The 27,367-nt window shown below is 38.7% G+C and overlaps 2 protein-coding genes across 3 annotated transcripts; one reads left to right on the top strand and one right to left on the bottom strand.

Moving 5' to 3' along the window:
• The first annotated feature begins 3,206 nt into the window (after positions 1-3,206).
• LOC141610829 (zinc finger CCCH domain-containing protein 41) lies at positions 3,207-14,104 on the top strand. Of its 2 annotated transcripts, none has more exons than XM_074429092.1 (5): positions 3,207-3,414; positions 7,413-8,152; positions 9,229-10,398; positions 11,738-12,082; positions 13,208-14,104. In XM_074429092.1, exons 2-5 carry the CDS (start codon positions 7,460-7,462, stop codon positions 13,796-13,798), a joined length of 2,799 nt encoding a protein of 932 aa, XP_074285193.1. In that variant the 5' UTR covers positions 3,207-3,414; positions 7,413-7,459; the 3' UTR covers positions 13,799-14,104. The 2 variants fall into 2 exon arrangements, with proteins under 2 accessions (XP_074285193.1, XP_074285201.1); XM_074429100.1 differs by having other exon boundaries at positions 3,209-3,414; positions 7,525-8,152.
• Positions 14,105-14,368: 264 nt separating this feature from the next.
• Positions 14,369-18,956, bottom strand: LOC141610819 (amino acid transporter AVT6A-like). Its single transcript, XM_074429083.1, has 5 exons — positions 18,095-18,956; positions 17,117-17,269; positions 16,530-16,733; positions 15,592-16,057; positions 14,369-14,777 (listed from the first exon to the last, which is right to left on the bottom strand). Exons 1-5 carry the CDS (start codon positions 18,495-18,497, stop codon positions 14,636-14,638), a joined length of 1,368 nt encoding a protein of 455 aa, XP_074285184.1. The 5' UTR covers positions 18,498-18,956; the 3' UTR covers positions 14,369-14,635.
• Positions 18,957-27,367: the final 8,411 nt, after the last annotated feature.

The raw sequence follows: 27,367 nt of genomic DNA, 5'->3' as shown, positions 1-27,367 counted from the left end.
TTAGACTATTTCTTTATCATTATTGTTTTCTTCATTATCCAACCAACCAAACATATAATAACCGACCTTGATAAAATTCATTCCATAACAACTAATTAACAACTACCGTCTCTATGTGGATTCGACCCCTACATACTACATTCATTTGTGTCTAGGGTATTTATTTTTGCATAGGTGTGCGATAGCCTATCAGGAAGTGTTGATAATGGTTGTAGCCCAATCAATCCCTACATACGCAATGAGTGTTTTCAAGTTACCGTATAATTTCTGTGACAGTTTAAGATCTATGATTTCGAAGTTTTCGTGGGGTGCTAAGGATGGAAAGAGGAAAATTTCGTGGGTGGCTTGGAGGAAATTGTGTGAGCCAAAGTCTTATGGTGGTTTGGGCTTTAGGGACTTACATAAATTTAATATGGCGCTTTTAGGTAAGCAAGCATGGAGATTGATTACAAATAGAGAGTGTCTTATGGCTCGCTTGCTGCGGGGGAAATATTGCCCGAATGGCTCGTTTATGGATGCGGAACTCGGGTATAATCCGAGTTATACGTGGAGGGGAATCTGGGAGGCTAGAGAGGTAATTCTTAAAGGAGCGAGGCGTAGGATTGGGGACGGTTTGAGCACGTCGGTATGGAAGGATCCCTGGATCCCAAAGACTCAAACTAGGCGTGTCATTTCTCTGAGAGGTGATGCTAACCCGGATATGGTGGTCGCGGAACTTTTTGATAGCGGCGGAAATGGCTGGAATACGCACTTAATTCAAAAGTTATTTTTGCCATTTGAGCAGGAGCGTGTGTTGAATATTCGGATTAGTGATTTATGACCTAGGGACACATGGTGCTGGGATTTTGAGAAAGATGGGTGCTGCTCGGTTAAGTCGGCTTATCAACTAAGTATAAATGACGGACTGGAAATTGCTACATCCTCATCTAGGGCTGAGAAGCGGCGACTGTGGAATAAAATTTGGAGTTCTCCGGTGCTGCCTCGAATCAAAGTTTTTATGTGGCAGCTGTGTAATGAGGCTCTTGCTACAAAAGGTAATATTATGAAAAGAATCCACAATATCGACGGATTATGCTCGATTTGTCTTACGGAGGAGGAAACACATCTTCACCTTATTAGGGATTGTAGGGGATTGGGAGGAATTTGGGACGGGCTGGAGTTGGGGAGTGTGATGGAGGGGAGGTTTGGGAGAGTTAGAAAGTGGATTAGCGAGGTTTTGAAGGAGCTCAACACACGAGAAATAGTCACATTTATGATAGGATGTTGGGTGTTATGGAAAAGACGGAATAAGTAGGTCTTTTAGGAGGAGTTTCGGAGTCTAGGTATGATGATAAGGAGGATTGAGGGGCTACAGGAGGAGATAGGGGATAGCTATGGGCGTATGTGAGAGGAGATTGTGGGGCAACCAATAGGGGAGGAGAGGGTGGAGAGGTGGGTAAAACCGAGTAGAGGGGAGGTAAAGATCAATGTTGATGCATGTGTTCGAGAGAATGAAGGAATTAGGCTGGGGAGTGTGTGTTGTGATGGAGAGGGCGAGCTATTATGGAGTATGACGATTCAAAGACGAGAGATGACATAGCTAAAAGAATCAGAAGTGGAAGCACTGTTAATGGGGCTAAGGGAGGCGAAGCGACGAGGCCATAGAGACGTTGTCATGGAAAGCGATTGTCAAGTACTCATTCATGCAGTGAGGCAAGGTTTGCAGGGACGTAGTAATTTTAACCTTATTTTAGACGATATTTTTCATTGTAGTAATGCCTTTAATTTTGTTAAATGGTCTTTCGTTAGGAGAGATTTTAATAAAGTAGCTCACGAAATGGCTCGGTTAAATCCGTGGCAAGTTGGTAGAAGAGTATGGTCTAGTAGTTTTCCTGCAAACATTCTAACCTTTGCGTCCCGAGATACATGTGATAAGGAGCTTCAACAAATGCCTCTTGAGATGCCTCCTCATTTCCGCTCCATGGTTTCGCACATCCGGGACTACTCCTCTCAATATCTTCAATATGTAGGCTATTCTCATCTTCTTCAACCAACTGAATAACCAAGGGAAGAAAGTTCACCTATGGTTCAAGAGTCACTCAACTCAATGGATATGGACGACGATATCCCTTTGGTTCAATACACTAGGCGATCTAGACGCTCTAATCCTTCCATGTCTTCCATGTCACCCATCAATGAACAAGGTACCCCAGAGCCTTCAAAGGGGAATGGGTTTTGGACTCGCTTTCGAGGGAAGAACAAGAAGAAGACTTGAAGAACTTAATGTAATAGTTAGACGGTTAATGTATTTGACACTTTAGACGGTTAGTGTAATTGACATTTTAGTTGGAAAACTTAAACTTTAAACCCCTTGTGCTAAACTATGTGGTGTGTAAACTTTATTTTAATTTTCAATAGGCAATAGTTTGTGTCCAATTTGCATTGTTGAGTTTGGTTGTGCCTTTTGACAATGGAACTAAATGTGGACGAAGTGAAAATGGACAGCTTTGTAAATAAAAAAAAGATACTGCAGAAACACGCCATACGTATTGCCGTGTCTCTTCCCATAAACACACCATACGTATTGGCGTGTCTGGTTTTAACCACTTTACTAGATCATACAGTTTGGTGGAAAAATTGCACTGAAGAAACACGCCACTTCTAATGGCGTGTTTACCTAAGTCCAAAGAAGACAAGCCAATCTTAATGGCGTGTTTTGTTTCTATCATTTAGCCCAGCTACTGGATTGCACCTTGGTTTAAAAATGCGCTGAAGAAACACGCTATCTCTAATGGCGTGTTTACTGAAGGAGACACGCCATTCCTGTTGGCGTGTTTGTATCCTAACTTAGGCTCGAAAATACCGAGCCTACGTGGACACCATTTCAACAATTATTTTCAAAACCGACCGAAAACAACAATTATTTTATTTTTGAGCATTATTTCAAAATCGTTCCCTCTTTAGAGGTTTCTTTCCAAAAATAAAAAATAAAAAAAAAATTGGCTAATAAATTACCACTCTTGCATTAACCTATCACAAATATCGATTTACGTCATGGTATATCCTAAAATGGGGAGAAAAATACATTTGTGACGGATACCGTTTTCTCTCACAAAATGCCCATTTAGAGGTAGGTGGGAAGCACATGGGGGCGCCCCACCTTGTCCCCTCTCCGTTTTTGTGAGAGTTCACAAGCTTGTAACGGGATTAGTCCGTCATAAGCAAGACCAGCCGAATACATACACTCCGTACAATTCTAAAACTGAGGACATGTGAAATGGTTATTCACCCTCCGTGTATTTCCCGGTCCTCCCACATTGGCTGAATTAAATTAAACAACCTTCTTCGCCGTCGACAAACCCTAATTCCGCCGTCTTTCACCGCACTCTGTTTGTATCATATGCAATCTCCCACTATTCAATCGATATTCTTCTGGTAAATACCTATCTCTCTCTGAATTATAAATTGATTGCGATTTATTTCATGTAATTTACCTATAATTAGGTCAGATTTTAGTGTTTTTGTACGTTTCGATTATATTATGCGATTTTGAAGGAATTTACGATCATTTGTTAAGTGGCTGATGCGAGTTTGAACTTTGGGCGCCCATTTTACAGTGATCGTCAATTGAAGCATTAATTAGGCTGTAATCAGCATGTATGTATCGTTGTAATGGTGGTTGGGTAAGGTTTGAATGGTTGTTACTTGAGAAATTAGTTTCGAGAAGTTCGTCGCAAATTTTTGTAAAGTATCGCTTAAGCGACTTTCATTAACCTGTTCACTTAGGCGTTGCAGTATGCATTTCTATCAATTGCTGTTTGTTTGTTGTTGGATTATCGGAGTGCATGCTCTATAGATGGATTATAGGAGTGTATGCTCTATATTAAGGTTCTTGAGGATGCTAATGGATGTGGGAGGGGTTATTAACTTTGACTCGAGGTTTATTGTAGTGGCGATGAACCATCTCTCAATGTTAAGAAGCTCAAGTTTTTCAAATAGGCTAGTTTTATATTCACTCCAGTTCTTTGGAATTGACCAATTTAGTTTGCATAAATGTTAAGGATTGTAAATGGGTGTGAGTGGGGTGGCGGGTCTCACCATCACAACATTGAATTTTAGTCACACATAACATGCTCAAAGTAAAATGGAGCAATATCGAAAATAAGACGAAAGTAGAAATTGAGCGATTTCTAAGAATGAGAGGAAGTACAAGATAGTTAGATGCTCCATTTCCTATATATCCCTTTAGGCATTGCTGTTTGGCTGCGTGATTTGGTGGATTACATCGAAATCTCTCTTAAACCCTTTGTGGTTATTCTTTACATGAAGTTGCATATAATCGCCCCTTTTCAGTTATTGATCAATCATAAACAACTTCTCTACTGTTTGGGAGAATGGCTACACTCGTCCATCCTTTATCCTTGTTAGAGAGGGAGCCTCTTTGTAGGCACCTGTAGTGACGGCGAAGATCCTGAGTTTGATGTGACTCCTCTCTTTACTTGTTATATTTTTTGTTACAGTCTTATAAAAGGTTTAAGCAAATTGACTTATTGCTTCACAATAGACAAGGCTTAATTAGCGGGGTTCTATTGAATTTTGTGTACTGCATAGTGCACATAATTCATTTGTGTTTAGAAGATCAGTTCTGAAGTTGTTGAAAATGATATACGGATATGTTTTACTCAACTTAAAAAGCGATTTCAGATTGTCAGCCATAATTGGATCATGGTGGGTTGAATTGTCATGACATTTGATTAGGTGTTCAGGTGTCTATACGAAAGTTGTGAAATTTATGAGTTGTCACAATGTCGTTGCATAAGATAATGCCCTTAGCTGCTTTTTTTTGTCTGTATGCATGTTTCTACTATATGGTCTCTTTCAAATTATTAATGAATCAGGAGCAGAATGTTTCATCTCAGCATGCATGATGATAAGTTATTGTCTGTAACCGTCGATTTATTGTCTCATAGGATTAGAATCTACGTATTTGGACAATAAGAAACTGCACTCTTTTTCTCGTTTATCTATATGTTTGTTTCAATTGTATGTGGCGTTTTGTGTCCACCTACAACATTCAATACTGGTTGATATCCTTTACTTCTTTTCTGGTTTTAGTCAAGTTGCATTCTTGTATGTTTGTTCAGACAGATATTCTGATTTTTTGCTATATGAGAATGTTGGAGCAACTTTAGGTGTTTGTGGCCATACGGACAAGCTTTATTTCTAAGTGGACAGCTTTTAAGTTGTAAAATTTGGGCATAGGCACCCGACATGGCGACACCCAATGTCGATTCAATATGTTACTTTGCTTTGAATAAGGTTGTCATTACTTCTTGGGTTTTTCTCATGGGTACCCCTATGTTTTTACGTTTTCTCACTTGAACCCTTGCATTTTTATCTTGTTCCCATACATAGCCTTACTACTTTTTCCGTCACTTAGGTCCATTAGTACTGCCCACTACACCCTTCCCGGCACCCGCCACCCTAGCGCAATCCATGGACTGCCTACAACCACCATCTACAACCTAGAACACTCCTGCCTCCACCCATTTCATACACCACCATAATTACAAGAACGACCCTTCTCTACAATACCTCGCTACGATTGATCTCACTTAACAAACCACTTGTTGGGTTGCACCACTATTCGTAGCTAGGAGTGCCACGACATCCGACCACAGTGCTCAATCTCATTTGATGGGTTGTTAATGGTGACGAATCAGTTTGGCGGCTAGAGAAAGGTTGGGAAAATTTGGTGGAGCTAGGTTATAGTGTTTGAAGGTAGATGATGATGTCAAAAGTGTGACGGTGAGGCAATGGCGGATCTTGAAGATATTTTCTAGGGGGGCCGAAAAATAAATAATCGAATCTTCAATTACTTGTAAAAAAAGACGACAGTTTATACAATTTAAAGAGAGGCTTTATAAACATAACTTCTTATATAAACAAATCTTCACAAAAAAAATCACACTTCTAAGATAAAATATTAACAAAAAGGAAAAGATTTAACTAACAATCTTCATTATCGTAATGACTAGTTCAATAAAAATATACTTCGTACACGAATAAATAAAATATAGAAAATATATTAGCAACCAAAAAAGGTGTTGAACCATCAAAACGAAACTTACACCTTTAAATTTGTACTTAAATCTGATTATAACTTATCATCATATATTTCCATAGATATTGTGAGAAGTATTATCAAATACTTAATATAAGTCATTCACAATTACGCCGAATAAATTGTTTGATTTCTCAATCACCATTCAAGTTATCCTAAAAATGTGTTGTATTTAAAGTTAGTACGTTGGGAAAGATATATTATCATTGATTATAGTATTATACCACCCTAAAAAGTACTTTGGGGGGCGGCCCTGGCCCAAGATAAGGGAAATCCGCCACTGCGGTGAGGTGATCGGTGCTTGGTGCTGGTGGCTATGTTACTTCGACTCGGCTTGAAGGGTGGCTTGAAGGGTCGGACACGGGTGCGTATCCAATTTTCGGACACGGCTTTTTTTAAAAAAAATGTCGAAGTTTTTGGTCTAAAATGAAGTGTCCGAGTGTCATACCATTGTCCAAGGATCGAGTGTCGGACACGGGTACATGAGCTCATATGAAGTGTCGAAGTAACATAGGCTAGTGGTCTAATGGTGGGAACAATGGTGGTGTAGGTGTAAGGCTAAGAAATTGGGGCTAGCTTGGTAGGAATTGGGGGAGAAGGGGATAATTTTAATTGAGCTAGGTGATTTAGATGTTACTCTCAAAATTAGAGGTTGATTGAAGAAGATGAATTGAAGTGGGGTGAGGGTGGTGATAGGTGATGACGAAGGTGTTGTCATAATGGAGGGGAGCAGCTAACAGAACTTAAATGTCCGAAAAATGCAGTAACGTCACGTTTGGGACAGGTGAAAAACTACAAGGGCATAAGTGGGATAATAAAAAAGCAGGGGTACAAGTGAGAAAAGGTAGAAACACAAGGGTAGACATGAGGAAAACCCTTTTATTTTGCTTTCTATATGTTAATTTGTTTTGAATAAATCAAAATGACTCACTAAAGTGGTTGCGTTCTTTCTCTTGTAAGTATCGGTCCTTCGATGCAATTCTCGACGCAGTTTTCATCTCGAGTCATTCGGAAACAACCTCTTTGTGTTGCCAACACAAGGGAAATACTGCGTACATTCGACTCCCCTTAGCTCTCGCAATTTGTGGGAGCCATTGAGGCACTGGGGTAATGTTGTTGTGTAGGATGTTACTGAAAAATATACTTCATCAGCTTTACCTTCTTTTGTGTTGGCTGTGTACTACCTCTACATGCTTTCAGTATTTGCTATGTTCTAGATAGATTTTTTTTTTTCCTTTTTTTTTTTTTTGTGCCATTGTAGGTGCTTTGTAGAATTTTGCTATCTAATAGCAGAGATTTCAATTTTCAGATGCAATAAATTCGAGGTGCCTTAAGTGATATATATTTGAAAGTGGGATGAGCATGGAGCTGAATACTCAATCCCTGAAGTCGACTGATCTTTCTCCTCCTGATTGTACCAGTGATCCAGATGAGAAGGAAATTAGTGATAATGATGATGATGACCGTAATCATAAGCATCGGAGACGGGACACAGAGGCTCAGTCATCAGACAAAGATTCACTCGAACAAGCTCTGACACAGCCCTATAGAAAGCGCAACAGACCATTTCAAAATGGGCAGGGTGATTTCCAGTCTCAGAACCCTTTAAATAGGGACTTCTCTAAGAGGCGACTTACTGGTACAAATTTTACCCGTCAATTTGGTGAGCCTGGGAATGGTAGAGGTAGAGGAAGAGGTGGATATTTCCAAAGAGAGACTCGATTTGGGTCCATTGATGTAGCTTCTCAAATGGTTCATCAAGCCTCCATCCCACCGTCTATGTTCAGTGGAAGAGGGTTGCCTGTTCCAAATGCACAAAGCGCGTCATGGAGTGGCTTTGGACTAGTTCCCACCATTCCGAATGGTTCGATCAATGCGATTAATCCTCTTGGGCTGCAAGGAATCCTTGGACCACAGATGAATCCTTCAATGAACATGGGTATCCAACGCCAACGATGTAGAGACTTTGAGGAACGTGGATTTTGTCTGAGAGGCGATATGTGCCCAATGGAGCATGGTGTCAATCGAATTGTTGTGGAAGATGTTCAGGTATGTGCAGGTGACATTCATATCCTCCTGTTGTAGGGAAGTATTCTGTATTTGTATACTGCATATTTGTTAATACGTGTGTCTTCTTTGTGAGTCTTAATTATAGTTTTTGTTGTTTCACCTATGCGTCTTTATCAATGTCGGATCTCCTGTACGGAGATTTTGTTTGCTGTTAACCCACGGGTGTGCACTTTGCTAGGAAGTGTCAAACATTTCGGCTCTTATTTCTGTGCATTATTTTTGTGTATTGTGGTTGGGGGTTGATAGGGCAAATGTTGGGAGGGATTGAGGGAGGTCGCGGTTGATAGGGGAAATGTTGGGAGGGAGGGACGTTACTTGAGATTTCTTTCCGTTAAACCTTGCATAATTTTTCTTATTTTTTAAACAACTTTTTTGTACTATTTAAGTAGATCTTTTCATCTAGCGTGATGTGGGGATACATTTAATGTAATACTCCTACCACTCAACAGGAGTGATGACTTTTTGGTTCAAACTCATTTTCAGGGATACAGGAAAAATATATGTTTTATTCAATAGGAACGTCGCCCTCACCTTTGAGTTTGACTACGACAGCAACAAAACCTTAGTCCCAACATGTTTTGGAGTCTTAAGTAACATGAAATGTCATTTGAAATCATCAATAATTTGCCCGACCATAATCAGTTAATTTATTTTTATCCAAGGGAAAGATAATTCAACCATTTTAGTCAACTAAGTTTAGAAATGGATTGATCATTTTGGGACAAAATAAAATGGATAGGTGATCTATCTTATTGGGACATAAGGGATTAAAGGGTATGAAATACCAGTATCTTGTTCTAACGTGCAACTCTTACTGTATCTAGCACGACACCCTTCGTCTCAAACATAAGGTAATATCTAGATTCCTGAGGCATATGCAATATCTTTCTGTATAACCTAAGAAGTTGGTTCCATAAAACTCATTACATAATTCTGTTTTTGCAGCTGTTGGTCAGTCTCAGTTTAATCTTCTGTGCTTCTTTCTTATAACAGTTGTGGCTTGGAAATATAATAACAATATATCACATGTATTTATGGTTCTTCCAAATGTGCAGAGCTTGTCTCAGTTTAATCTCCCTGTTTCTCTCCCGAGTGCACAAATCTTGGGTCCATCTGCTGGAAATGGATTCATCTCTTCTGCAGATGTTTCTAGCTCTTTAATCAACAGCAGAGGCCCTCATAGTCTAACAGACATTTCTTCTGTGGATGAGGAGGTGTTAGCTGGTGCTACTAATGCTGGTGGAACTGACGTGTATGACCCTGATCAGCCGCTATGGAACAATGATGCTCATGAGACATCCACCCCAATGCTCGGGTTGCATTCATCTGGTTTTGACGAAACTGTTTCCTTTATGGACGCTGACCTTTCAGATCATGCAGTCAGAAGCAGGGGGGATTTTACTGCTGCCCAGAGCACAAGTTCTTCCGTGTGGGGAAGACTCAGAAATTCAAAGAATAAACTGGAACCAAAGGAGAAATTTGATGCAAGGACAAAGGCTCCAGAGTTTCCAGCAAAAGAAACCTGTGAACCCTCAAGTGTTGGTCAAGGGAATTTCCATGTAGGAAAGCAAAATAATGGAGCTCTTTTTGGTTCAAAATCAGTGATGACAACTTCTAAGCTGCAAAATGCAGGAGGTACTGTTAGGAAATCATCGCAGAAAGCACATCGGACTTTATTTGTGAATTGCATTCCACTGAAAGATAACAAGAGAGAGAACCTTCTCTCTCATTTCAGGAAATTTGGAGAAGTAATTGATATATACATCCCGGCCAATAGTGAACGTGCTTTTGTGCAATTCTCCAAAAGGGAAGAGGCAGAAAAAGCTCTCAAAGCACCTGATGCTGTAATGGGTAGCCGTTTCATCAAGCTCTGGTGGGCAAATAGAGATAGCATTGCTGATAATGATGTCAGCAGTCCCAACAATGCATCTATTTCTCCGCAGGATGTGATGGCTGCTTCAGGATCAACCCATCCTGCTGTTATTAGTAAAGGAAAAATTAATGTTCAGCATGCTGCTCCGAAAGTGGTTACCCTTAAACCCCCTGGTGGCAGTGTGACTGCTAGCAATGACTTAAAACTTGTGAACAGCCCCAAACCGGCTCCCCCAGCACAGAAAAAGATGGAGAGTTTGGAGGTTATGAAAGAGCAGCTTCGTAAAAAGCAGGAGATGCTGGAGCAGAAGCGACGCGAATTTCGTCAGAAATTAGATAAACTCACAAAGCAAGTAAGTACAGCTTCTACTCCTAAACATCGTATGTCCAACCACCACTTGTGTTGCTGTAGCCTTTTGTTTTTTCCCACTTTGATAAATAGTTCAACCAAGAATCTTGCATGTTTGTCATTACGCAACAAATTGGAATGTGGTAAATGGTATTGACATATTACTTCTTCGGGCATCGACCTTGTGGGACTAGAGAGAAGTAGTTAATTCTTGGAATCTGGTATATCGTGTCTGTATTCTGCAGGAACATGTTTCAAAAACTTGCAAATTTGTCACTAGCCACTCTATGTCAAAACTGTTGTGCAAAACACTTTAAGCGGGTGTTTAAAGGTTGGAACGACCTTTGAAAATCTTTGTAAGTTATAACAACTGATGTTAGTTGGCCTTTTTGGTTTTGAAACTTTTGAATTATAATTGATTTTTACAATATAGGTTCCACCTCTGAACAAAGCTGACATGCTCTTTTCAGATAATTAAGTCACGGATTCATGGTATGCAATTATGCATTAGTTAGAAAAGTTGAGGGAGAAAGGAACTATTAAATATAGGACTAGAGCTATGCATTAGTTAAAAAAAAGGCGAGGAGAAAGAATCTTAAAGGTAGGACTGAAGCAATAAAGAAATAAAGGTAGAATGAGATAAGAGGGCTGTACGGCTGTTAAAGGTAGAATAGGACCGAAAACTATTGATCTATCAAAGGTAGAACTAGACCAGGGAGCGCTGGTTGTATGCTAGCTAACATTATAGCTAATAGTCCTGAAGTGGTACACCATCCTTGACCATAATTATAGAAGGCTATGTCGCTTGTGTGCAATTGACTCCTGCACAAGCATGTTTATGTTTATTCCCTTCTGATTACGTTTTGGACAGTAGGAGGAGGGCAACTTGTTTAACCAGGATTTTATCATATTCACTTTTCCCCACTCTCCTTGTATGTGCAATATCATGTCTACTTTATGGATTCATTCTTTCTATTACTCTGAATCATTGTTTAGATATGAGTAGGGAGGCTGAAGGGGAGAGGTGGGGGAAGAGGGGAGGTAATGGGAGGGATTCATTCTCCTTCCAAATCTTTCCCAAGCTAAAAGATTTTAAATTGGCTTTTAGGAAAGAAATTGGATCCCTCAATTTCGTTCCTCCCAACATACTAACCAAACCCTCAAAATCTGTTCATCCAAATAAGGCCTAACATGATGATGGTCTCATAGATACGCACTTTGCTTCTGCGAAGTACATGTTTCTTTTCATTTTTGGGGTGGAGTAGTGGGGTTAAAATTGACGAAGCCAGACCTGGGATTTTGATCAGATGTTCAGTATTTGTATTAATGATTTAATTTTGCAGACATCAGGCAAAATTGAAGTACCAGCTGAACTGGCTGAGATGAGACAAGCATCAGAAACGCCGAGCAATGCATCAAAGGGAGAAAACACACAGCCTTTAGATGCCGGTATCTCTAAGCCATCACCAAAGGCTCTGACAGCAGATAAGATAGTAATGGAGAACCTTGCTTCCAATAGAGCTAATGTCAATTCTGCTGGCGCACTTCTGGACCCTTTAATCTTGAAGCAGCAGCCTATTCATCCCATTGCAACTTCAGGAAGGCCATCTTATATAAACAGATATAAGTTGGATAATCGGCCGACAACTTTTAGAATCCATGCTCCTTTGCCAGTCGGGTTGACAAATGTGAGTACTCCCACAATTCCCTATAAAATACTCCCTCCGTCACATTTTAATTGTCCTCATTTCCTTTGTCTATCCCAAAATTATTGGCTTCTTTGGAAATCTATTAAATAAAAGAGTGAACTTCTTATACTATCCCTAGTTAAGTGACATAATGGCAATGTTAATGGGGTATCTCTGCAGGGTAGATTCCCAAAGTCGAGGTAATATGATATTTCATCACAAAGGGCTTGTTTGGATAGCAAAATAGAAGGGAAAGGGAGGGGAGGTGGATAGGAAGAAAGGTAAGGGAGGGGAGAGAAGGGGAGGGGGAGGGGGAATGGGGTGTGGGTGTTTGGATACAATTTTCCTCCAAATCTTTTGTATGGTGGAGAGAGAAGGGGAGGAGGAATGGAGTGTGGTGTTTGAATACAACTTTCCTCCAAATCTTTTGTATGGTGGAGGGATTTTGGTTTGGCTTGGAGAAGGGTAAATGGATCCCTGCCAATCCCTCCTCCTCCTCCTACCCAAGATGTCACTTAAACAAGGAATTTTGTACGCCTCCGCCCCCTTCCTTTCCCTCCAAAACCGCCCACCCAAACAAGCCCTAAATTTTAAATATGACCTCTAGTCAGATGGGGACTATATGAATGAGATGGATGGAGTAAATTATAGCAATAAGAAGCAATTTAAGATTGGTAAAAAGAAGGCTTTGTTGTGAATATGCTTATGGAGGTGATTAGTAAATGCAATCTCTCTTTTGTTTCTGCTTTCTGGAGCACAGTTAATCATAATAATATTTGGGATGTTTCGTTTTCAATTGATGGGGCAGCATTAGACCTCCTGATAAAACTTGACCCGATCCGTACAGACACCCGGTTTTCAGGGTCAAAGACTCTTGACCTACGACCCGATTGACTCGAACTCTAAATGACCTTTTATTTTAGAGTCAAAACCTGACCAACTCGTTAGGACTTCGCTCAAAGATAAATTAAGAATATTTTTAAAATATAAAATATTAATATTTGTCATTTGGTCTCTAAAATAATACTCGTACTTTGTAAGGCTAATAGTTTCCAATGAACCCCCCCCCCCCCCCCCCCCCCCCAAAAAAAAAAGTGCTGACGTCTTCAAATTTATGACTTCTAGGTTGCTGTTTTGAGGGATCACTTCTCGTTATATGGAGAAATTTCTAATTTGGAGGTTGAAGACTCATATGAGGAACAAAGTCCTAATAACTTATCTGATTCGGAAGGGATGAGAAACTGCTCTGTTAGGGTAAGCTTTGCTACTCGCCCTGCAGCTGAAAGAGCCTTCTTGAATGGTAAATCATGGCATGGGCAAAATCTACAGTTCAGTTGGGTAACTTCAACGTCAAGTATTCTTGTTAGCAGTAGAAGTAGTGGGGAGAGTTCCTCTGCTCTTAGAGGGACTTCAAATATTGAAGTACAATCTTCAGAGAAAACAGTGAACGATGAGACTCAGAATGCAATGGAACCCACAGAAAGTAACTCATCTCCTCCCAAATCATCTAATGAACTTTCTTGCGATAGCTCGAGATCCAATGGCGAAAGAAATTCGCCAGCTCAAAAGCATTCTCATCCTGAAGTTCAGTCTCCCCATAAGTCCACAGGTCATGTTCTATTGGAAGCAGATGAGCTGGAAAATAGAAATTCTGAAGGTCTAGAAGAAGAAAGTGGTGATGATCTGAAGCTGGATGAGAATCTTGAAGCCGGTTAAACACTACTTGCAGGATAGAGAATATGCTGAAGGGTATAAATTGTTGAAGAATGTCCAAATTTTGAGATTTTGTACAGCCAGGTAAACTGTAAAATTTATTGGGCACGTTTTACTTTTGCCAGAAATGTACTCAGTCGATGGGGTTTCCGTAGTTTACACTGTTACTGACTGGTTAGTTCAGCAGTCTAATTCCGAGCTCTTTACTCGAGGATTGGTTTGTTAAGCTGTCAACCCTCATTCCTGTATTTGTATTTCTGTTGCTCAAATATATTGTTTTCTAATAAAATTTTGTTTAGCTGCCAACCTTTATTCCTGATTCCTGTACTTTGGTTTGATTGTCATTTTTTTTCGAGTATTATTTAGAAGACATTACAGTTAGCACTAACTTCCTTGCTTGGTTGGCAAATCGGATTTGAGGAGAAAGAGAGGTAAAAAGACACATTTTTGAATATCCTATAACATAACGATTGAAGAAAAACTATCTTACTACATATTCCTTGGCACTTCCCCCTGTTTTCTGTATCCAAATAAGGGACGTGTTTTGTGAATTTTCCGAGATACTCCGGCAAATTTCAAGTAATATTACATTATTATACCAACATTTAATGAAATAAAATGTACACATAAATACAGGAAAAGCAAGATTTTCTTTGTACATAAATACTCCTAATCTATTGTGTGAATTTCCCATCAATACATTACAGAAGATACATCAAGAGTTTCTTTTTACAGCCGCCTTTATTGCATCTCGTGCCTCTCACTCTCTTCAGGACGAGTAACCTGTAATCTGTAAGCAGCTAAGCCTTGCATGGAAACATGGTATCGAAATGGCTAGTATCATATTTCACTGGGTCCAGTATTCTTCTTGAACATTGCGTAAGCATCGCTATATACTGCCACTACATTTGAGAATACAGCAAGTACAATCATCAAAATGGCTAACGATTTCTCTTTTGTTGTGGTAATCCCATAGCGGTCCCTGAATCAAATGCAAGTTGGGAATCAAATTCGGCCTTTTAGTCAGTATGTCAATATTTAACCCAGGTTTAATACACAGGTTATTCCGACAATCAAACGAGACCAAGACATAAATAGCTAACTTAAACTACTGCCCCTATTATCAAGAGTTTACTCGAACACAAAAATGAAAGATTTTGATGATTTATGCAGTTGTGTTATACTGATTACAGATCTACTACTAGAACTATGATGATATTGCTCGAACCAGCAGATGAGCAGAAACACAAACATGCAGAAGCCATTAAGAAGGCTAGACATACACACACCACATCTACAGAGCATATTTGTTTTTTAAAAGTCAGACTTTAGACACGAAAAAATTACAAACTGGCAGCACAGCTCTAACCAAAAAAACAAAAAATTATTGCAAAACTTATTACATGGGATAATTTTACGAAGGCTACAACATATATTCCCTACATATATTTACAAATTCAAACTTCAGATGGGAAAAAAAATCAATATTGCAAAATTTGTGGACTCCACGGATCATGTATGCATAAATAAATTGCATTTGGCCGAGTCAAAACATATGATCGGAAAATCCAGAAACCACCAATGCAAAATAAAACCTGCTGAAAAGTACATGTCCACTAACAATCGTTGTGAAAGCATGGAACTGTAATTCTGTCAAATCAAATCCCACACATCCTGGATCACCATATGATTCAGAAGAATGAAGACCAAGAAAATAAATAAATTTGCAAGGCTATAAGTTCAACCTAGGGGAGTTCGTTGATAGTAAACATAAATAGAGAGACTAACAGACGTACCTTAAGGTAATAGAAGCGGGAAAGATGTAACCAAGACAAACTGCAGCTGTTGCTCCCGTGAATTGGAAAGCGTCCCAGATGCTTGGTATGAATGTTGCTCCAATGAATATGAGACAAATAAGCACAGTAGTAATCAAAGCAAATCTCTTGTTGTCAGAAACCAGAGGACGTGATGAGGGGAAACAAAGACCATTAATGTTGAGCCTCAGTGGGTAGAAGACAATTGGGAACACAAGCATCAAATGTGCAGCATAGCTGACACGAACGGCATCATTCAGCACACTTCCATATGGTATTCCAAGGTCCGTGTCAAAGTTTGCAAGAACGTCATCTAGAGTTCCGTCTCCAAACAGAAGGAACCCAAACAAGCTTGTCATTACGTACACCGATGAACATAGACCAAGTGCTGTGCGAACAACTCCTTTAATTTGAGTAGAGTCCTCAAGTTCATTATCGATCGAGTGTACTGCAAAATTTCAACCACAGCTGAGAAACTATTGAGAGAAGCAAAAGTTTTTCCATCAATAGAGACACTAGACCGCCAATAATAACGGAACTTTGTGATGCATGACATTGTTGCAATGTTCCTTTAGAAATGTCCCTTGCATGGCAAACTTTGATGTGCATGTATGAGTGTATGACCAGCAACATGAATTCAACTACCTACACCTATACAAGACACACCCTTTTGTTCAAGGAATTCTCCCTAGTTTGTGCGCATTTATTTAGCTCTAAATAAGAAAATAAAATTCGATAAAAAAAAATGTTGATGTGTACAAATCATAACTCATTAGAATGTAAAACTTAGTAGGAAACATTATCTATCTCAAGGAAACAACTTCAACATTCTCAACCCAAAATTTTTGAGTTTTGTACATTCAAAATCCTGACAGTTAACTCGTAAGTGAAAAGGACAAAAAATATAGCAGTAGGCATACCATTGTAGTGACAAATGTATGCTGTGACAAGAACAGGTACAACAGTGAAGAGCTTCCAGAACGAAGTCAAATCCGTGATGTTCGGGAGTAATTGGGGCATCATCACAGTTCCACTAAACAGCTTAATAACTGCAATTCCCACCATAATCACAAGAAACACTACAGCCAACCCAACCGATAGAGCAGATGTATAACTCAATGAATCTGTGACATGGACAATCACCTGATCAGTATGGACCTATTATGAACACAAATCGAGAAGCAACAATATAACTAGTGAACTAGTCTGAATGGCACACATGAGCTTGCTCCAAATCCTATCCTACATTGACTGCTTCTAGATAAAAAATACACACATTATTAATGATTTTGAACAGGTCTCAATCTAATATTATAACAAATAGTTAGTAACTGAAGCATCTCAACTTGGCAACCTTTCACGTCAATACAAAGCCGATCTACCAGACAACAGCAGTTAGCAATGGTGCAAATGTATCCATGAATGTATGATGATGCCATGAAATATAAGCCATCCACAAATAATAAGTTGACCTACCAACAAAGAACACAAGAAATTGGCTACTTACCAATACGCTTGAAGCATGCTAGTGGAGCAAAAATAAAGAGGGTTGTGATCAGAAGAACAATTAGCCTCCCGGTCCACCACTGACTTCCAAACCAACCTTCCAGAACACCGGCATGGTGCGTTCCACTGGAAGATGTTCCAGATAGCACATCACCTTGGAAAAAAATCATATACGCAATTCTTAGAGCACAGTACTCAACTGAATATTTTTTTAGACCTAACAACACTATTTCTAAATGACACTTAGAGCCTATGATGCTCAGACTCTTCATTGTCCCTCATATACCCGTATCCTTTGTTACCCAAACTTGGGTACATGTGTCATATACAAGTGTCATAATGACTCAACTTTAGAAAGAGACTTCGTATCAAAATGAGGATATGGGTAGATTAACATCTTTAAAACCAAAATTTAAGTACAAGTTGGAGACATTTAGAGATTTCTCTCTATTTCTGCCTAACGATCCCCCTTCAGTCTTTGTTAAGAGGAGCATCTGAATCAAAACTACCAATACCCATATCTTAAGAGTGTCGTGTTTGACATGGTCATGACCCTACTCCCTAGAAGTGAAGAGTCAAAAGGAAGGTTACCTACATGAGACACTCTTATTGAGTGCCTAGTATATAGATTTTAAGTAGTCGTGAATCGTGATAGAATACGCTCGAACCAAAACCCTACTCGCTGGAGTCAAATAGCTTTTAATTATCTTAGGTAGAGAGGGTTGGGTGCATATTTCATAGACATGGAATTTTCAGCCCTAACAACACACCATTAAAGCTGACCAACTTAAACCCTTCACATAGGTCATATAAATGGGCATTTCAAACATAACACAAAACACACAAGCTCAAAAGCAAGAATATTTCAATTTGCGAGAGCTTTTAAGGCACGGGTTAATGTTGTCGTCATTGTTGTTGTAGACCAACACACAACACATGAGTAGATAAAACATACTGTAAAAAAAAAAAAGAGACATACCTATAATAATCATATAGACAATGAGAACACCAATATTATTAACCAAAACACTAAGTTGGAGCAAAATTCTCCCAAATTTACCAAAAGAATCCTCCATAACACCACCATAAGAAGTAGATTTACCAGCCCTACTAAACTTAAGTAACATATTGATAGATCTCTCAGTTAAAAAGGCCATAAAAACAATCATAAAAATCCCAAAAACAAGACCTAAAACCTTCATTGTTGCTGGTAATGCCATAATTCCAGCACCAACAATTGTTGTTGACAAATTAAACACTGCCCCAGAAAACGAAGCCCCATTAAACTCATCAAACCCTCCTTCTTCTTCACGTTTTGTGGGCAACAATGGTGCATTTTCATCACTTTTTTCTTTCATTTTCTTTGATTTTCTAGCTTCCATTTTACAATCAACTCTAATTTTTTATTTTTTATTTTGCAAAATTTCCAAATGTTTACAACTTTATGATGATCAAAGGTTGAATTTTTTATTCACTTTTTAGAATTTGATTGTACAATTTACTGTGATAAAATACCAAAATTTGTAAGATTACAAACTAATTTTCAGAAAGATTGAAATTTGGTGACAAACCCAGATATGAAATGAAGATTAAAGGTCAGAAATTATGAAATGAGAAAAATTGATTAGCTAAAAATTGTTTGTTTCAGGGATTGAGCTGTTTATATTAAAAGATGAAAAATTTACAGATAATATTATTATTATTATTAATAATTAATAATAAGCCAGAAAAATGTGACAGAGTCACAGAGATGTGATTTCACATCTGAAGAGTTTACTTCCAACTATTAAAAACGACAGCCACATATGTCGTCTTCACTGACCCAATTATTATCGTCCTAATTATCCAACGCAATTTACATAACACAAATTCTTATTATAGACGGGTATTATCCGTCTATACGTATAGAGTCTATAGACGGATACCATTTTCCCTCACAAATGGGAAGCACATGAGGGTGCCCCACCTTGTCCCCCCTACCCATTTTATTAGAGGTTTTTACCTGTCTGTTCGCCCCACCCGTCTATACCAAGACCTATTGTTTACATAATTCCTTCCAACTTCCAAAGGGTGTTTAATGTAGGTTTTATAATACAACAACAGTGTACCAAAGTTAGCCGGTGTGAGTGGTAAGGACTTTCATCTCAAGTGGTCAGGATTCAATTCCTAACTCTTGCGAATTAAAAAGTCAATCTTAGAAGGGGTCAACTCATTAAATTGTTTTCACTATCCCGAAGGAGATTACCCGAACTGTCGGTAGGGATACGCCTAATCAACACAAAAAAAAAATACTCCCTCCTAGTCTAATTATTGGTTCCTCCTTCCTTCTAGAGGCTAGTCGGGTGTTGGTTCCCCTTTCCTTATTTTGGTAAGTTTTATATAGTCCAAAATTCCAAATTTAATTTTATGTGAAGTATAGTGTTTTGTGTGCTCCAAATTCATTTTCTTAATTTTGCTGCCTAAAAAAAAGAAACCAACAGTTTGAATAGGAGGGAGTAATACAACATTCTAAAACTATACAGTATAAAAAATCGATATATCAAACTCCAAATCATTCTTCCTTAGTATCATATCCTAGTCCATTTTACCAAATGACCCCTTCAAAAGGTTCACTTGTACACATATAATTATCTCATAATCTCTCTCATTTTTTAGATTGTAATATTTTTCAAAATTCTGCTTACAAATTTTCAATAAAATGTAATTTTAAAATAATAAGGGACTAGTTAAATTGATGAAACATTAGAATATACGAGCCCAAGTCATATTTTATGTATGTGTCAATTTAAGTTGGGCCACTTTTAAATAAACATAGATGAAAAATAATCTGTTGTTTAAATTTCCATTTGATTTAAACATACCCGATCATGTTATTATGTAACAACGTAATAATTCAATCCAATAATCCAAATGTGAATTAAATTCCTCATTTATTTTTAGGATACGAAATGTTCTTCTTTTTGCTATATATTATTAAGTTATACAGTAAGTCTCCCTTGTGACGGGTCGGATCTTGCGACGGGTATTATGTGAGTGGAAATGGGTAGAGGGGACAAGGTGGGCACCCACCCCATGTGCTCCTTCTCTCACCCTTATGGGTTTTTTGTGAGACGATATGGTACCCGTTACAAGCCGTCATAAGGGAGAATTTGTGTAAGTTATAATGCTATCCACCTACAATAGATTGATGAATATTCTTCTTTATAGGGAGGGTCTAATTCAATACAAAAAATTGGATTGAAGATTTGAAGTTTGTTTATGTCAAAACAAGACAACGTAAGCACCTAAGACTTAAAAAACGTGCGAAATACTAAATTAAAAGCACGTCTCTGTTGTCAAAGGCTAAATCAACCAATTACAGGTAACTAGATAAGCACAACACTTCTCATACTAATCTACTGCTGATAGCCATAGACCAACAATCTTGGAAAAACCCATATCACCGTTATGGTTTGGATTATTATGAGCCCTTAAATTAACTCATAAGAGCTTGTTTTAATTTAACTAAAGATTTTGTGTTCAAGTCCTGGGAATGCAACAATGTTAAAACTCATAAGAAAGAGTTTTACCGCCCTAGTGATCATATTCGGCTCGAATATGGACTAAACCAGATGGTGTACACCAAAAAAGACGGTTATGGTTTAGAGTTTATATTAAGACTAGTTTTAAACCCGTGTAAATTGCATGGGTATGTAACACTATATCTTAAATATAAAAATTTTAAAAATGATATTACATGTGAATTATTCAATTGTTTCATAAACCCTTGGTTCTAATTACTAGTTGTTATCTATATAATAAAAACGGAAATTTTCTATGGTACCCCTTAATTTTGTCAGATTTCTCATGCTACCTCTACTTTTAATATGAATATGTCCGCGGTACTCTAGAGGCTCCATTTTTGTGGCCATTGTACCTCAAATGTAATGACCGCTAAGTTTTGATGATGTGATAATAAATTAATAATTAAAAATTGATAAAAAAAAATATGCAATTAAAATAAAAACTTGACCATTTCTCATGACACCCGTGTGCTTTGTACATTTTCCCTAAATATCTTTAAGCTACAACAAAAAAATACCATGTTTAACTATTACAACTCCCCACCCAAAAAATTAACAAATTTATGGGTTTAAGAAGAATGTATGTAGAAAATAACTCTTAACTTAAATGGACTATGTTAACTCAGTAGAAGAAGCTCGACAAATGTCCAACATGGTTATGTTGGCTAAAAAAGATTTGAAGAATAGTGTTATTGATGCCATGAAGGTAGGCAACGACGAAGATTTTGTCCAAGCGCTTGTATTTTAATATAAAAGTAACATTGATTATGTACATGTTGATTTTGATAAGATTAAATCAAGAAGACACGTAGAATGATAGCAAAATAACCCACTTTTCAAGCTATTACAATGCTTAAATCAAGAGTGTAGTGGGGAAACTGTATAAATTCAAGGGTACTATTGAGAAAATTGTTACATCTTAGAGATATCTCGGAAGAATGTATAAATCACAAGGGTATCATGGAAAATGTGAAAACTTTTATTTTTTTCGACAAATGATTAATATTAAATTAATTTTTCCTCCAATGTTAATCAATGATTAATATTGTCACGTTATCAAAACTTAACATTCATTTAATGACAGTTGCATTATGGGGTACCATGGGTACAAAATTGGAAACTCAAGAGTATCATAGGCAGATTCTTTAAAGCAGGGGTATAATGGGAAATTTGATAAAATTAAGGGGTACCATGAGAATTTTCCCTAATTAAAAAGTAAACATCATCATCTACTTTATACTCCCTCTTATTCACTTTTTTCTTCCCATTTCCATTTTGCATGAAAAATAAAAAAGTGATTTTGGAGCATACAAAACACACTACCTTAATGACAATTGAATTTAGACCATACAAAATTTCCAAAAAAGGAAATAGGAAAAAAAAGACGAATCAATCCAAAAAGAAAATAGAGAAGAAAACCCTGCATAGGAGGGAGTATTATATATAAATAACCTTTTTAAAACTCTTAAACAACAATGTTATACGAGATGATATGACTAAAATTACTATTCTAGCCCTTTAATTTTAAAGAATGACGACAATGTCATTTTGATAAGAGGTGGTGGTTAGATCTGTCAAAACATGACCCGACTCGACCTGATTTTTTAGGGTCACAGACCCGTAAATCTTGACCGTGACCCAAAATGACCGAACTCGAAATGACTCTTTATTTTACCATCCAACCCGACCGACCCGTTCAACCCGATGAATAAATGATAAACCAAGAATATTATTAAAATATTAATATTTTTATATTTATTTTATTTGAAATAATAAATATAAAAATAGTTATTTTAATATTTTTAATTTAAAAATCAATTTTATATTAACTTTTATATTACTAAATAGTAAATATAATTATTAAAATAATTTTTTATATAAATGTGTTAATATAAGTACGATAAATAATGAATATAATCATATTATTAACATTAAATATGATTTAAATTTTATAAAAAATATTTTTTGGCTGAAAAATGATAAAATAAAAGACGTCATAAACTTTTTTCTGACCCGTATCCTGACCCCTAACCCAATCCGAGACCCGTTTGATCCGACCAATATTCTAACCCGACTCGTATGATCCGACTTGCTCGACCAGTTTGACATGCCTAGTAGTGTAATACTCCCTATTTCTGGAGGTCCACTCGGTCGAGTATATGGGGGAGTACTCGGTCGAGTGGGCTGCACTTGGTCAAGTAGTAGATGACCGAGTGAATTTGTGTTTTAAACCTGGTTCTGGTTTGTGGTACTGGACCGAGCAGAGTTGGCACTTGGTCGAGTAGGGGGCATTCAGTCGTGAAGGCCTTCTTTACTTGATTGAGTGAGCCGATCTGGGGACTTTTTCCGCCAGTTCAGTTTCGTGATTAAGAGAGGTTTATATTACACTTAATTAGTTGCTAATCATCATTTTACAATCCTAAAATATTTCTAAACTCTCCCTAAACACATTTCTATCCTTCCTAAGTGTCTTGTGAGGAGATCGATCGCAGATTCGGGGATTTATCTTCATTTCTCATCCTTCTTTAATTTGCTAGTGGAATTTCCTAAGTCTCAATATACGTTATGATTATGTTTATACATCGGTTTATTGACTAAACCCAAAGAATTGAGATTTGAGGGATGATTATTAGGAGTACCGATTAGGGCATAAAGGGATTATATACTATTATATGATGTAGGGGACAAGTTTGTAGAAGAAGAATTCAAGATCTTCGCTAAGTATCCCAAATTATTGCTAAGTTAGAGTTTCCCTACTCAATTATATATGGTTTGTATAAATGATTATGTTTATGTTGTTGATCGTGAATATAGACGATGATGGTTATGTTGTTTATATGATGATTGATATTGGCTATGTTGTATATGATGATTGCGGTGAGGAGTCCAATTGGGAGATTGGCTCCGCCCAGGGTCGCTTTTTGTGGTTTCCCACTTGTAACAACCCGGATTATAAAATAAAGGAAAAACGTAATATAAAGTAAATATCAGAGTATAATACTAATAAAAGGGTCAAGGTGGCGGAAACACCTGACCAATCCGATTCGCTACTAAATCCAAAACCAAACTAATGCATTATTCAAAGGTTCTCAAAACATGAAAACAACTCCTAATTTATTATTCATCTCGCCGCACAGTACTTGTAATACTCCGTATTTATAAGTCTTGGGGTACTCTATCGAGTAGGCCTTACTCTGTCGAGTAAGGGTAAGTTGCGAAATAAAATAGTTTCTGACCTGTTGGGTACTCGATCGAGTAGCTGGGGCACTCGATCGAGTAAGGGGTACTCGATCGAGTACCTTGGGTACTCGATCGAGTAGCCGGTTTTTCTGGGGAGTTTTCTCGGGTTTTGTTAATTATGCGATTAAGGTATTTAAGCTTCGTCGTCATTATTCTAAATCACTTTTACAAAACCTAAATTCCTGTTTAAGAGAGAAAGCAAACAAGTTCATCTTCTTAATCGCATTCTTAGCAATTCCCGGAGTTCAGACGGTCAGTTCTTGTCGTTGTTCGTACCGTTGAGTTCCTTGCGTCGAGGGTAAGATCTATGTACCCTTTTTATTGTATTTCCTTTGATTTGGTTAAACCCTAATTTAGAGATTGGGGGTTTTATGTGTAGTATGTGATGTGGTAGCCTCTATGTGTTGTATGATAGGAGGAGGGTTCATAGAAGAGACTTTTTGACTCAGAAGTAGAGACCGTCTGATTGTGTGCATACCAGGTAGGATTTCTACTTAGTATTAGTCCCATAATGGGATATTGGTTGATGTGTTGTATTTGGTTGTTTGATATAATAATTGTACTGTGTTTGTGGTTGTGATCGTTGTTGATGGTTCGCGAGGCGTGGCCTCTACCGAGTGGGGTCACTTGCGGGAGTGACTTCACGCCTAGTTTCGCCCTTCGTGGAACCCGCCACGGAAGGGATGTGCACATTAATGGACAGGGTTATCGCTCACTATGTGGAGCGGGGATTTGGTGGGTACGGCTGCGGTCCCCCACTGGCAGGGCTGGTCCAGTGGACAATCAGTATTGAGATGATGGGAATTGGTTGGTTGTGTGTGTGTGTGTGATTAAGGTCATGTCTGTTTATCTTATCATTGTTGTTTATATTGATTGTGTGATTAGTAATCGACCCGGTGTTGTTTTGTAAACTGCGGTGATCCATTCGGGGATGGTGAGCAGATGTTGAGCAGGTATTGAGATGATTACTGGGATAGCTGGGATGCCACGACATGATGATAGGAGTCTTCCGCTGTAGCTTTTAGTTTATTTACATTTCAGTTAGAACAATCAGTTTGAGATCATGTATCGTACTTTTGGTTTGGTTTTAAGGATTGTAACTATTCGTTAATCATTTATAATAAACGTTGTTTCTTCATTGTTGTTTGATTATCATTGCCTCGGGTAACCGAGATGGTAATGTCTTCATACCTGAGTGGTCCTGGTAAGGCACTTGAAGTATGGGGGTGTTACAAATGGTATCAGAGCGACGATCCTGAAACCTGTAACCAATGAACCTAATGAACATAGGGAGTCAATTAAAATGAACCCGGGATAAAAGTTGTAGGAGCTAGTGCAAAGGCTTGGGAGACGTCCTAAAGTCGCAGGGGTCGCCCTATAACTTTGAACCGGTCACATGGGGGAAGTGTTTGTCGAGTCGTATGTGTGTTTGGTTAACTTGTGTAAGAATGTGATGAAATGTGTTAATTGTTGGGTGTTGAAGTAGAAAGTTGAGCATGTGAAAGAAAATGGTGATATGTGGGAATTTGTTGATGAGATGATAACATGTTCGATGATTTACAATGTGGCATTTAATAACATGTTGAAATGATCTCGTAGATAGTAGAAAAGATGCGTAGCATGTTTATTATGATATAATGTGGTTTATAAAGTTTAGCATGTTAGCATATGACGTAGCATGCGGGTAGCTTTTAAGATTGGCATGACTCGATCGAGTGGGACTGACTCGATCGGGTGGGTTTTTGACGATTTTGAGTCCAAAATCGTGTTTTTGGGTACTCGATCGAGTAACTAGGGGTACTCGATCGAGTAGGGGGTCACTCGATCGAGTAGCCTAGCTACTCGGTCGAGTAGGTAAGAGATCAGAAGGTCTGTTAGGGGTCTGATGTTTGGGTACTCGATCGAGTATGTTGGGCACTCGATCGAGTAGCCCGTTACTCGATCGAGTGGGTTTGGGAACTCGATCGAGTAGGTCCTGGGTGGTGTGTTTTCGTGTTTTGAAGTTTAGTACGTGTGTTCATATCTACCCTTTCTTATATATGTATAGTTTCAAGATGCCGCCCAAGAAGACTGCTTTGTATGCGAGAGCTGAGCTTATGACCGTGGATGACATCGTTAAGATGTTAGAGCACCAGGATGCTCTTACTAAGACCCTAAAGAAAGTGAATGAGGATAAGAATAAGGATAAGGAGAAGGAGGTTGACCATTCAAAAATCAGCCTCTACATTGCGAGGTTTAACCCGAAAGAGTACAAGGGAGTTGGGGAGCCTAATCTTCTTGATAGTTGGCTGAGAGAGATGGAGAACATATTAGACTTGGTTCACTGTCCTGATGAGATGAGGGTGGAACAGCTGCGTTCTATCCGAGGGAGGCGGGCAAGTGGTGGGATTGGTGAAAGTGAGTGCTAAGGAGATATATACAAACCAAGGCTTACCCGCTATACCTTGGGAGGAGTTTCGTAGGGTCGTGAGGAAGGAGTTTTTGTACCGGAACATGTGAGGAGTAAGTTGAGAGAAGAGTTTGATGGTTTTAAGATGACTTCTTTGAGATGTCGTGGTGAGTACTACAGCTGTTCAATGAGAAGTCTAGGTATCCGAGGATATGGGTTTGAGTGAGGAGAATCGGCATTGAGGTTTGAGAGGGGTTGACCCCTAAGATTATGGATAAGTTACCCGTGGGAGTCCTTACTGATGTTAAGGAAGCTTATGAGAGGGCTGGGAGAGCTGAGAGGTTGGTGGAGATGGCTCAGGAGAGGTTAGGTGGTGAGAAGAGGAAGTCTGAGAGCGAGGGTGGTGGCCAATCGAATCACAAGAAAGGCAACCACAATCAATCTAAGGGATTTTCTTCCGGATCCGGGTTGATCTTTGGGGCTTCCTTTGGGCGTGGCCGTGGAAGTGTGAGTAATAGTTGGGGAGTGACTGCTATAGCTTTGTGGTGGCGTAGGCCACAAGAGACATGAGTGCACAAGTGCACCGGGATCTTTCCGAGACTCGCGCAGAGCTTCGCGAGCAACAGACCGGGCTGGATCATGGCCAAACCGGGAAGTCGAGTTACCAGAGTGGAGGCAACCGCAACGGCGGTAATTTTATCGAAACCACCCGAGCAACAACAACAATCAAGGGTCGGGTGCTAAGCCGACCACCTCAAAAAAGATCTTGTCCGGGAGGTGGGCGGAAGACCGATGGCAAGTTATTTATGATGGAGAAGAAAGGTGAGGAAGATGCGCACGTTATCACCAGTACATTCCTTGTTAATGGTATTCCTACCTTTGTTTTGTTTGATTCGGGGCTTCTCAGTCGTTTGTGTCTTCGAGTCATGTTAAACGAGTTGGGTTTGAGAGTATATGAGTCTCGTTAGTGAGCAAGTTTTCATACCTTCGGGTGAGTCCGTATCGTGTGGGAGATTGTTCAGAGATGTGTCTTTGATAGTTGGGCAAGTTGATTTCCTGT

Source organism: Silene latifolia, chromosome 1, assembly GCF_048544455.1.
Source record: "Silene latifolia isolate original U9 population chromosome 1, ASM4854445v1, whole genome shotgun sequence".
Lineage (NCBI taxonomy): Eukaryota > Viridiplantae > Streptophyta > Magnoliopsida > Caryophyllales > Caryophyllaceae > Silene > Silene latifolia.
The sequence above is the reverse complement of the archived record's forward strand: the minus strand, read 5'-3'. Positions and strand labels throughout refer to the sequence as shown.